Genomic DNA, 13,198 nt, shown 5'->3' on the forward strand with positions numbered 1-13,198 from the left:
ATGAATTTGAAAGAAACAAAAAAGGCTTTATTTTTCTCTGTTAATCCCTTGGACAACTTTTAAGTCTTGCTGGGAAGTTACAAGTAAGCTCATCTCTTTCTGAGCTTTGGGAGTACAGTCTAGCACAAGTTTTCGTTTGTACTGAACACATTAAAGACTAGATTGAAAAATTGCCTGCAAGATTGTTCTCACTTATATCCTGAGAATTGAACCTGGACAGTGTATTAAATACTATAAGGTTGTGAACTAGCTGATTAAATGATCAGATTAATAAATGTATATTGATAGTTGAATTTAGCGAAGAAATAGATAATCTTGATTATGCCTTTATGTTTGCAAGAAGAGGTATAGCTAGAGTGTATCTACAGGAGTTTTTAAAGAGTATTTTTAAGTAACAAAATGAACAAGAATTAACTCTTTGGTACAAGCTATAAGGTAATACTTGTCAAATCTATCATCTATCTATCTATCTATAATTACCAATGTTATCTTTTAATTTTGTTTTAGATGTAAGAGCATGCTCATGGTACTTACATAAATTGTTACATTAATTTTTCTTATATAATGTCTATTTTTTTTATGTGGTTCAAATATATTCTTTAAACTCTTATAAAAAAGAGACCACTTTCTGAAGTGGACCAGCATCCACCAATTCTTTTTGGTACAATGATTCTGTATCCTTTCATTTTCTTTTGATGCTTTTTCCATCACTCAGTATTTTGTGCTAAAAATCTCTCTGTATTGCAGCTCAAAGTTTGCTTCTCCCACCCCACCTCCCCACCATTTCTTTCAGCTTAAGGAAAATTGAACATGGCCTGTTTCCTTTCAGTTTTCTAACTTCAAGTCTTTGCACATTTCATTATATCAGTTTCCTTTCTTTTCTAAAGCTGTCATTTGCAATCTCTTACTTCATTATTTCTTCCTTTTTACATTGTAGAACAAAGTTCAGAGTCACTTCTGATATTCAGTTTGATCTTTTCTTTCTTTTCATCTTTTTAATAATATTTTTTCCCCTCCTTGTATAATGCCCTTGATGTTCGCAATATGTCTTGTCTCCAGTCATTAGTGTTCAACGCTTCAAATATATTCTTGAGAGGGTTTCTGCCTAGCTTAATAGACTGAGTCCTTCGATTTATCCTCTATGTTTCTCTTACTTGTTCTAAAGCACACACACATACACATATCATTCATACTTTCCTTCCTGTGAAGTCTAGGTTCTCATTTTATGGCAAGGAAACTTAAGTAGCAGCTTGCTTATAGCATATCCTTCACATTGTAAACAAGAAAGCACCTTCACTTTTGAACCAGTTGAGAAAACAGCACTTGCATTCAGTTGAGCTACGGTTCTGGCAGAAACATTCTGTATCTCGAATGATACACTCTGTAGAGAGCCGTGTTCCTGGGAGGGGTAAATATTCTTAATAGGCTCTCCTGTTCTGTGAAAAATTGTACCAAAGTCTGTAACCAGAAGTTAAGCTTGGCTTACTTTATTGATGTTGGACAGATATAACTTGGTGCTTGGTCCCTTAGTTCCAAAACAATCAGTGAACTCTGTGTGTGTGCGTGGATGAATGTTCGTGGATGAATGCTGTTGGAGTGGGGGAAAGATGGTTGCAAAGGAGAAAACACAAGATTAACAGTTAATTTTTCTAATGTTGATGTTCTATTAGCGATAACATATGAAGTAATACTACTTTACCTGATGACATGTAATAGGAATTAAAGAAGGTGCCTTGTAAACTTTCCGTAACTGAGAATCTTCTACAGCCCCATGTATGAGGACAATGTAGATTATAGCTTCATCATAAATATCAGTTTTAGTGTTTAGTGGTACATCTTTGACATAAAGGTTGCACAGTTGTAATTGCATTTTGTAGTTCCAGTCCTATAAGAAAAACCACAAATTCATAGTCTATGATTTCTTTTGAAAGTTTAATGTAAATTTCTAGTAGTTTATTTCTAACAATATTTTACTATTATTCCATTTAGAAAGGAGAGATGCTATACCAGTTCTTACCTCATAAGATAACTTTTCTCTGACTTTTTTTGCAGTAATAGTAAGTCCAATTTTTAGCCACATTTTATATTCTATAGCTGGGCAGCAAAGTTCAAAAGCTTCAAACAAATGCTTTCTGGAAATAAAGCAAGTCTGGGAAAAAGAGTGTGGAACAAAAGTTCAATATTTCATTCAATGGAATTATGGTTTAAAGAAGGCTTATCACATTTAAATCATTAACCCTAAGAATTTAAATTATGTGAGATTCATGTGTATGACCTGTAGATACAATAAAAGTTATATATTAGTAAATATTTGTACAATATTGATATCTATTGAATATCAAAAGGCCACAAGATCTAGTAAGATTTTCATTATTATTTTCATAGATTCTGATCAGTTAAAAATATTACATGAAAAAATTTAGCTTTTTAAAATGAAAAGGAAAATATTTCTAAAAAGACACTATTTGTAAGGAAGAAAAATTCCAGGCAGCAATAAAATGTTAGTGCTTAGAATGAATATTCTACTGGCTATTAAGAATAATCTGCACTGCAATCCTGAAGGCATGCAGCTCAATTCCACCAGCTTCTCCAAAGGACAAGGACGGGCAATCTCCTCCCCTGAAATTAACTGCCTCTAAAAACCCACTGGAGAATCAGCTATGGGTTGATTCCAACTCTACGGTAAAATAATAACAACAACATTAAGAATAAAAGTACAAAAAAAAGTGATGGGATAATTCACATACAAGTTTGTGGTTGGTTTTTTCTTTCTTTCTTTGTTGTATATCATCAAATTGGATTTGACTGACACAAGAGAAGATTGCCCCTCTTTTTCCAGTGGAACATCTGGTAGATTTGAATCTGGTAGATTCGAACAGGGTACCTTTGAAATTGTAGTACAGCTTTTTGCCACTAGGTCACCAGAGCTCCCCCATATACAAGTTTTTGTATATGTAAGTTTTTAATTTCTTTGGGTAAATACTTTGGGATATACTGAGTCACATGGTAAGTACATGTGTAAGAAATTTTCAAACTGCTTTCAGTACTGGTTGTAACATTTTGCACTCCTTTTAGCCACAAGAATTACAATTTCTTTATAACTTCATCAACACGTGGTATGCCAGTATTTTACATTTTTAACCAATATATTAGGAAAGTTATAATATCTCATTGTGGTTTCCTTTGCACTTCTCTAAAAGCTATGATGTTAATTTTTTTACATTGCTCATAGGCTATTTGTATATTCTTTGATAAAACACCTGTTCAAATTCTATGCCTTCATTTTAGTTAGGTAGTTTGCAGTCTCATATTTTAATTGTAAGTGTGGTCTGTAAGCCACACCACAGGGAGCTCTGGTGGCCTAATGGTAAGAAATTGCACTGTAATCTCACAGGCATGTAGTTCAAACCCACCAGTTGCTTATTAGGAGAATGGTCAATCTCCTCACATATGATTTCCTGCCTATGCAAACCATCTGAAGAGTCAGTTGTGGAATGGTTCCAACTCGATGGCACACCATTGCCACCACCACAAGTGTGGCCTCATCTGTAGGAAGTTGCATTTCTAATCCAAAAGTGGTACCTCTGCCATGCCAAATCTACTAGGTCCGGGGAGGAAGATAAGCAAACTCATGTGTGACCTGATGAAGGGTTAGTTATGAGTTGCTTCTGAGTTGATGGCTATAAATTTGAGGTTTTTATTTTGAACTGTTCTTGATATACTGTTTTCTTGAGTTCTTTTTTTAGATGAAGATATTGTAGAAGTTTCCCTCAATCTGTAACTTGCTTTATATTGTCTTTTTAAAAATTTTCTACTAGTTTATTTATAAAATTCAACTACAAATTTGAACAAATTCTTTCAAATTCCCTCACCATTCCCACCCATCAAAGTGTACAACCTGATGATTAATCTCCTTTCCCCCTGCACATCCGAGTCCCTCTGCTTCCAACATCTACAACTCATCTTGGATCCTTATTTCATTCTACAATAATGAGCTTATAAAATATTTGTTCCTGTGGGACTGAGTCATTTCACTCAGTATAATGCTCTCCAGTCCTTCCCAAGCTAGGTAATAATTTACAAAATCATTGCTTCTGTGTGCTGCATAGTATTCCATTGTGTGAATGTACCATAATTTCTCAATCCACTTGTTTTTTGTTGGGCATTTAGACTGTTTCCATGTTCTTGCAATGGTGAATAATGCTGCTATGAACGTTGATGTACAAATCTCAGTTTGTGCCTCAGTTCTCTTATTCTCAGGGTATATTCCAAGGAGTGGAATAGCTGGATTATATGAAATTTCTATGTTCAGCTTTTTTGAGGAAGCACCAAACGGCCTCCCAGAATGATTTTATCATTTTAAAATCCCATTAACAATGTATAATATTGTATTACAATTGTAATATAATGTAGCATATTGGAAGAGCTTGCTAGGGCAATACTGCAAGAGAAGGAAATAAAAGGCATCCAGATAAGCAAAGAGATAGTTAAACTGTCGCTATATGCAGATGATATGATAGTATACACAAAAAACTTCAAAGACTCAACAATAGAAAAACCTGTTAGGAGTTAATAGGCCAACTTAGTATAGTAGCAGGATATAAGATCAATACACAAAAATCAGTAGGATTCCTCTACAGTAACAAAGAGAACTCAGGGAAGGAAATCAAGAAAGAATTGCCATTTACAATAGCCAACCACAAATTGAGATACTTGGGTGTGAACCTAGTTAGAATACAAAAGACCTATACAAAGAAAACTACAAAGCATTTCTGCAAGACACAATAAAAGATCTAAAGAAATGGGAAAATGTGCCCTGTTCATGGATAGGAAGACTCAATACGGTGAAAATTAAAATCCTACCAAAAGCGATCTACACATTCATGGCAATCCCAATCCAGATACCAAATTCATTTTTCAAGGAGATTGAAAGGGAAATTATCAAATTTATTTGGAGAGGCAAGAGACCCCAAATAAGCAAAACACTTCTGAGGAAAAAAAATAAGATTGGAGGCATAGCATTCCCTGACCTCAAAATCTACTACACAGCAGTAGTAACCAAAACAGCATGGTACTGGTACAATGACAGGCACATAGACCAATGGAATAGAACTGAGCACACAGACATAGACCCAGCTATGTATGGTCAATTGATATTTGACAAGGAAATCAAAGCTATCAAATTGAGAAAAAAAATTATAACCCTTCAACAAATGGTGTTGGCAAAACTAGACTTCCACCTACAGAAACTGAAACAGGATCCACATCTCATACCATACACATAAATCAGCTCAAGGTGGATTAGAGACCTGGAAGTAAAGCTCAAAACCATAACATTCATAACAGACAAACTGGGATCAAGCTTAGAAGTCCTAGTCCAAGGTATAGAGACTGCCACATACAACCAGAAATGCACACTCTAAAGAGGATAAAATTGGTGCATGGACCTTCTAAAGATTAAATCCCTATACACATCAAAAACTTTCTAACAGGGTAAAAAGAAAACCTACAGACTTGGAACAAACATTTGGTAATACCATCTCAGACAAAGAGTCTTATAACAAAAACAAAAGTTTACAGAATACTCCTGGGCCTCCACAAGAAAAAGACTAATAGCCCAATTACAATATGGGCAAAAGACATGGAAAGAATTTTCACAGAGGAAGATATACGAATGGCAAACAGAAACATGAAGAAATGCTCCAAATCACTGGCAATAAGAGAGATACAAATCAAAACCACAATGAAGTACCACCTCACTCCAGTAAGAGTGGCAAAGTTTAACAGAGCAGCAAGTAATAAATGTTGGAGAGGATGTGAGAAATGAACTCTTTTACTGTCTTTTGAAGAATAGGGATAAAAAGATAGTAAATTGGATTTGGTGATATCAATTTATTAACTATTCATTTTATAGTTAGTATTTTTTATTCCCTGGCTCAGAAATCTGTCTCTCTCAAGATTTTTTAAAATTTTTATAGTTCTAGTATTTACATATATGTCTGTGATAATTCTAATTTGGACAAGATTTGTTGCTCACACATGGCTAGCCAATGCTTAAAGAATTATCTGAAAATACTATTTTTTCTCTATCAAAATATCAAGTACTGCTTGTCAAAAATAAATTGACCATTGTCTTTGATCAGCACTGTTTTATTTATCTTCTCTGTAATCCAATGCCACATGCCTTGAGTATCATTGATTCAAACCAGGTAAGTTATATACCATTACCATTTACATAATATGTTTTGTCTGCACTAGAACAACTGAATTTTCTTGTGTTTTATATTGAGATAATAATGAATGTATAGGTCAATTCAGGAAGAATGGAAATCTTACTAATATGACACCATCCATTAAAAAAATAGTATAGCAATCTTTATCTTTAGATATGTCTGAAAGAAATTTTTTTGGAAAAGTTTTGCACTTCTTTCACTTTCACTCTTTATAAAAGTTCATTGCTGTTGACTTGAAACCAACTCATTGCTCAAGGCTGTAAATCGTAGATGCATAGTTGTGTGTGCATGAGCATGTATGTGTATATGCGTGCTTTTTACCGTAGAGAAAACAACCTTTTTGACAACTTTGCCCTTTAATTGCTGAGAGTACCAGCACTGAAGATCCAACTGAGTCTTTGTTATGTCCTTAATATCTACATCAGGGGCGTTACCACGGGTGGGTTTTAGCTGAATACCTATCTGGGGTCTCATCCTACCACACAGCCACAGATTTCAACTGGATCTGGAAACACAGTATTCATATGCCTGATTTGTTGTTAGAAGTATTACACTTATCTGTCAGTTTTTTGTTGTACTAGGAGAATGATTGGCATATTGCTACTTTATTGCTTAAGTACCTACATTCTTGCTTTTTAATCATTGTTTTTATTAATATAGTACTTGTCTGTCAGCTTGTTGTACTGAGGTAACTTTTGGGTTACTATGATTTTGAAAGCTGTGCTACAGGTGTGTCAAATGCCAGAAGGGTCACCCATGGTGGACAGATTTTAGTAGAGCTCCTAGATTAAGATAGATTATGAAGCAGGATTGGTTATCCACCTCTTTAAAAGCAGGACTCTGAAAACCCTACGAACAAGAAAGGAACATTGGTAGTTGTAGTATTAGAGGTAGAGCCCTGCTTGGAAGTCAATCAAAACAGGAGAAACAACTGAATAGAAGTCGTGAAAAAAAGAAATAAAATGCATAAACATTGACGTTCTAGGTGAGATGAGACAGACTGGCCTTGACTACTTTGAATCAGATAAGCACACGGTATATTATGCCAAGAATAAAAGACAGAAACAGAATGAGGCTGCATTCATAGTTAAAAAGACAATTTCAAGTTCTATCCTGAAGTACAATGTTGTGAGTGATAGGATATTATTCATACACATACAGGAAGACTTATTTATATGACTATTATTCAAACATATGAACCAACTTCTAAAGCCAAAGAGGAGGAACTTCAAGATTTTTGTCAATTTTTTGCAGTCTGAAAATTGACCAAACAGGCAATCAAGATGCATTAATGATAATTGGTGACCGGAATGCCCAACTTGGAAACAATGAAGAAGGAATGGTAGTTGGAAAGTACAAACATGATGACAGAAATAAGGCTGGAAACAGAATGATGTAATTTTATATGTTCACTGTTATACAACAGGACTGACATGGGGGTTGGCAAGAAACTAAGAAAAGATCACTGCATGAACGCTGCATTGGAACAGATGAAGGAAAGAGCTATTTAAAAGGAATATATCATTAGGCATTATTTTTATTACAACAATCCAGAATAAGAGATGCATAGCAAAGTGGACTGGGGAAAGGGTGTGAGGGGAGGGATGAAATTATGTAACAAAGAATGAATTTTTTTTAAGTGAACTAGGGGGTTAGGGAGTAAAATGTACAACAGTGAACGAATGAAAATCCTAATTTTCTGTAAACTTTCACTAAAATAATAATTTAAAAAATAAGGAAAAAACCAAAACCAAAAATTTATTCATTACAAGTACATTTTTTCCAATATTTTTATTGATTTGCATACAATAATTCAGAAACATTATGTTTCATTCATGTAGATTGTGTTTGTACAATCTTTCAGTTATGTTTCATGCAATTATTCAAATACATTTTGTTTAACACAAGTAATTACTATTGATCTATGCCTGTTGTTATCTTTTCAAGTTCACGTTGAATCTTACTTATTCCTTCATCAACCCCATCTGCTTACTAACCCCTGTTAGTCTCGTGATTTCTACTCTTTCCTTTTTTTCTGCTTCCTTCCCTCTTTCCCTTTCACCTTTTGAAAAATTATACACATTTTGCTCAATTATTTTCCTACTTAAATACAAATGATCTTATGCAGTATTTGTCTTTATGTTGTTGTTGTTAGGTGCCACTGAGCTGAGTTCAACTCATAGTGACCCTATAAACCACAGATTTGAACACTATCCTGTCCTGTGCCATCTTCACAATCTCTGACACACTTGAGCTCATTTCTGTAGTTATTGTGTCAATCCACCTGGTTGAGGGTTTTCCTCTTTTGCACCATCCCTTCACTTTTCCAAGCATAATGTTGTTCTTTAAGGAATAGTCTCTCCTAGTAACATTCCCAAAGTATGTAGAACAAAGTTTTATTATCTTTGCCTTTAAGAGCACTATGGCTGTGCCTTCTTCAACACATATCTATTCTTTTGGCAGTCCATGGGATCTTCAGTACTCTTCAACACCATGGTTCAAAGGCACCGATTCTTCTTTTAACCCTTATTCATTGTCCAGTTCTCAGAGGTAGAGCTAATGACTGAAAAGATCATGACCTGAATCATGTGCCCCTTACTTCTCAAACTGACATCATCACTCCTCAGTAATTTGGAGTGGTCCCTGCCTACAGACTTTGTTAGTGCAATATGTCTCCTAATCTCCTGACTTCTGGCACCAAGTGTATTGATTATGGATCCAAGCAAGATGAATTCATTGACAGTGTCAATCTTTTCTCCATCTGTCATGATTTTGCTTATTGGTCTACTGGCAAGGATTTTTGTTTTCTTGACATTGAAAAGTAATCCATATTGAAAGCTGCCATGTTTGATCTTCTTTAGCAAGTGCTTCAAGTCCTCCTCACTCTCAACGGATAAGGTGTGTGGTGCATAATGAAGGTTATTGGTGAGTCTTTCTCCAAGCATGATGCCACATTTTTTTCCCTTCGGTTCCAGCTTCTCGAATAATCTGCTCAACATATAAAGTTGCAGGCAACTCAATGGCACATAACAACATAGAAATTAAATAGGTATGGAGAAAGGATACAACCTTGGTGTACACCTTTTCTAATTTTAAACATGTAATGTTTCCTTGCTCTGTTTGCACAATAGCCTCTTGGTCTAGCTGATGGTTTTCACAAGCACACCGAAGTGTTTTGGGATTCCAATGCTTTTCAATGTTATCCATAATTTGTCATGATCCACACAATTAAATGCCTTTGCATAATCAATAAATTACAAACAGACATTCTTCTTGTATTCTTTGCTTTCAGCCAGCATCCATCTGAGAGGTTGTGTCATGGCCTCTTCTAAATAGAACTTGAACATCTGTCTGTTCTTTGTTTATGTAATGTTCTAGCTGTGTTGTTTAATTTTTTAAAATGATCTTTAGCAGTATCTTGCTTATAATATTGTTTGATAATTTCCACATTCTGTTGGATCACCTTTCTTGGGAATGAGAACAAAGTGAAGAGATGCTAAAATAAAAGAGCTGCATAGAAGATTTCCAAAGGCAGCTCAAGAAGATAATGAAACTATTATAACAGAATATGCAGATATCTGTAAGTGGACACTGAAAAGGGCATAACCTGCTCAGGATTTCTCAACCTGAAAGAAGTGAAAAACAAATTTAGGTCTCAAGTTAAAATACTTAGAGATGCTCTGGGCAAAATCCTGTATTGCACTTATGAGACTGAGTTGTTTCACTCAGCTTAATTTTCTCTAGCCTTTTCCATGTTTAAAGTATTGTATAAAATTATTGTTACTACCAGATGTTTCTCAATTCCTTTAACACCTCCTCATCCATCAAATTATGTGACCCTGCCTGTGATTTTTGCCTACCCATCCTCATCTCTCTGTTGCCACTTCTTCCTCTTCCCTTGAGCCCCCATATTTATGAATTATCCTTTCATTTTTACAATAATGGTCTTATGTAGAACCTGAAAAGACAGGAAGGAAATGGTAGGCATAGTACAATGGTGATTAATTTTATAAAACACAATGTATGGGAATGATTTTATGAAACATAATGTCAATATAAAGGAAAGTGTAGCAAAAAATCTGTGTAATAAAAATATTTTCTTAATTTAAAGCATTTTGATCTTGACTTATCGGTCTTTTTCTTGTGGAGGTCCAGACATATTCTGTAAACTTTCATTATGAGACCCTTGTTTGAGGTGGTATTGCCAAATATTTGTTCCCAGTCAGTAGGTTTTATTTTAACCCTGTTGGAAAAATTTTTCAGTGTGCACAGGAATTTAATCTTTAGAAGGTTTCATTCATCAATTTTATCCTCAATTTTATCCTCTCTTGATTGTGCATTTCTGGATATATTGGCTAGGTTGTTTACGCCATAGCTAGCACTTCTAAGTTTGGTCTTGTCTCTTGTGATCCTGATGCTTTTGAGTGTTACCCCTAGGTCTCTGAGTTGATTTTTGTGTACAGTATGAGATGTGTGGATTCTATTTCAATTTCTACAGGTTAGTTTTGCCAGTACCATTTATTAAAGAGATTTCAATTTCTCCATTTAATAAGTTTGATTCCTTGTCAAATATCAATCAAGAAGTACTTTGCTTATCTGGGTTTTTTTTCCTTTCCAAGTCAACATACCAATACCTTTTCTATCTATTTGAAGAATGAGTTTGCTATCTGTATTGGGATTGAGTTGAACATGTAGATTGCTTTTGGTAGGATTTTAATTTTAAAAATGTTAAGTCTTCTTATCCATTAACAGGAAATATTTTTTCATGTAGTTAGATCTCCCACTGTTTCTTATAGTAGTGTTTGTACTTTTTTCCTTTAGGGGTCTTTTATATTTCTAATAAAGTTTATTCCCAAATACTTAATCTTATGGCTGGCTATTGTAAAGGTATTGCTTTTTTAGTTTTCTTTTCCTTGCTTTCTTTTTTGCTGTGGAGAAATAATTTCATTGACTTTTATGTATTGGTTTTATATCCTGCCAATCTACTAAATTGATCTACCTGTTCTAACAGTTTTTTAATTGAGTCATTGGTGTTTTCTGTGTTCACAAACACATTGTCTGCTTGTTGTGACAGTTTTACCATTCTTTTACCAATTTCTTTGCTTCGTATTTCCTTCTCTTGTCTTATTGTCATAGTAAGTACTTCTAATATAATACAGAATAGGTATGGTTATAGTAGGTATCCTCATATGGTCCCTGTTCTCAATGGAAATGCATTTAATCTTTCTCCACTGAAAATGATGGTGGCTTTTGGGTTTGTATATATGCTGTTCACTTTGTTGAGGAAATTCCCTTCTATTTCTGTTTTGTTGGGTATTTAAATCAAGAAGGGGTGTTGAATTCTTTTCAAAGAACTTTTCTGTGTAAATCGGTAGGATCATGTAGTTTTTATTTGCCTTGTTGATGTGATGACTTATGCTTTCCTTATATTGAAATATCCTTGGGTATCTGTTATGAACCATGCTTGGTCATGATGAATTATTTTTTAGCTATATTGTTTTCTTTTTTTAATTGATTTGTTTACAAAGATTGTATATATTGTTTCACACAACTTTTTTATTCACAGTGTGTTTCATACAATCATTCGCACACATTTTGTTTTATAAAATGAATTAACATTGTACCTTGTATATCATTACCCTGTCTTTTTGCCCAGATCCTTCCCCTTTCCTTGTCCTACTCCCTCGACCAAACTGTGCAAACTTGTGGTCTTGTCCCTACCTATCCTCACCCCTCTGCTTCCATCTCTCTACCTGCTTGAGTTCCCGTGCATTGTTTTGGGGTTTTTTTTGTTGCTGTTGTCATTTTCTTTTTCATAAAAAAAATTATTTTAAAGGTTTGAATACATTGTTTTTCACACTGGATCTTTCCCATTTCCTTCACCACTCTCCCTCACCCATCAAATTGCGTGACCATATGAATAATCACCCACCTTCACCCCTCTGATTCCACCCTCCTCCCTTGGATAATCATACACGCTCTACAATAATAGTTTTATACTATATTACGGGACTGAGTTAGTTTACTCAGCATAATGTTCTCCAGTCCTTCCCAAGTTAGGTAATAATTTAAAAAAATCATTGCTCCTGCATGCTGTGTATTATTCCATTCTGTGAATGTACCATACTTTCTCAATCTATTAAATTGTGATTGGACATCTGAGCTGTTTCCATTTTCTTGCACTGGTAAAGAATGCTGCTATGAACATTGCTGTACAAGTCTTCGTTTGTGCCTCAGTTCTCATTTTCTCAGTATATATTCCAAGGGGTGGAATAGCTGGGTCATATAGAATTTCTATGTTCAGCTTTTTGAGGAAGCACCAGGCTGCCTTCCAGAGTGGTTGTACCACTTTACAAACCAAACAAAAATATATAAGAATTCCTATTTCTCCACATCCTCTCCAACGTTTATTACTTGCTGTACTGTTAAAACTGTGCCACTGCTGCTGGTGTGAGATGATACCTCATTGTGATTTTGATTTGCATCTCTCTTATTGCCAGTGATTTGGAGCATTTCTTCATATGTATCTTGGACATTTGAATATCTTCCTCTGTGAAAATTCTTTTCATGATTTTTGCCCGTTTTGCAATTGGGTTATCAGTCTTTTCCTTGTAGAGGCCCAGGGATATTCTGTAAATTTTAATTATGAGACTCTTGTCTGAGGTGATATTGCCAATATTTGTACCCAGTTGGTAGGTTTTCTTTTCACCGTATTGGAAAAAATTTTTTATGTGCACAGGGGTTTAATCATTAGAAGGTCTCCTCTTCAGATTGTGTATTTCTGGTTATATTTGGCAGTTGTTTTATACCATATACTAAGCCTTCTAAGCTTGATTCCAGTTTGTCTCTTATGAAAGTTATGGTTTTGGACTTTACTCCCATGTTTCTGATCCACCACCTCGACTTGATTTTAGTGTATGTTGTGAGATATGGATCCTGTTTCAGCTTTCTGCAGGTAGCAGTCC

The 13,198-nt window shown here is 34.8% G+C and overlaps 1 protein-coding gene across 1 annotated transcript in view; it reads right to left on the reverse strand.

Annotated features, from left to right (window-relative positions):
- The window catches only part of SLC9C1 (solute carrier family 9, subfamily C (Na+-transporting carboxylic acid decarboxylase), member 1), a 213,179-nt gene that overhangs the window by 112,743 nt on the left and 87,238 nt on the right, over positions 1-13,198 (reverse strand). Inside the window, exons 23-24 of the mRNA XM_006895358.1 lie at positions 2,018-2,149; positions 1,700-1,885 (exon numbers count right to left, since the gene is read on the reverse strand). Of these exons, the coding sequence (XP_006895420.1) occupies positions 1,700-1,885; positions 2,018-2,149 (318 nt within the window). The remainder of the gene's footprint in view (positions 1-1,699; positions 1,886-2,017; positions 2,150-13,198) is intronic.

This window comes from Elephantulus edwardii, unplaced genomic scaffold, assembly GCF_000299155.1.
Source record: "Elephantulus edwardii isolate Elephantulus edwardi_28Jun2011 unplaced genomic scaffold, EleEdw1.0 scaffold00165, whole genome shotgun sequence".
Classification (NCBI taxonomy): Eukaryota; Metazoa; Chordata; class Mammalia; order Macroscelidea; family Macroscelididae; genus Elephantulus; species Elephantulus edwardii.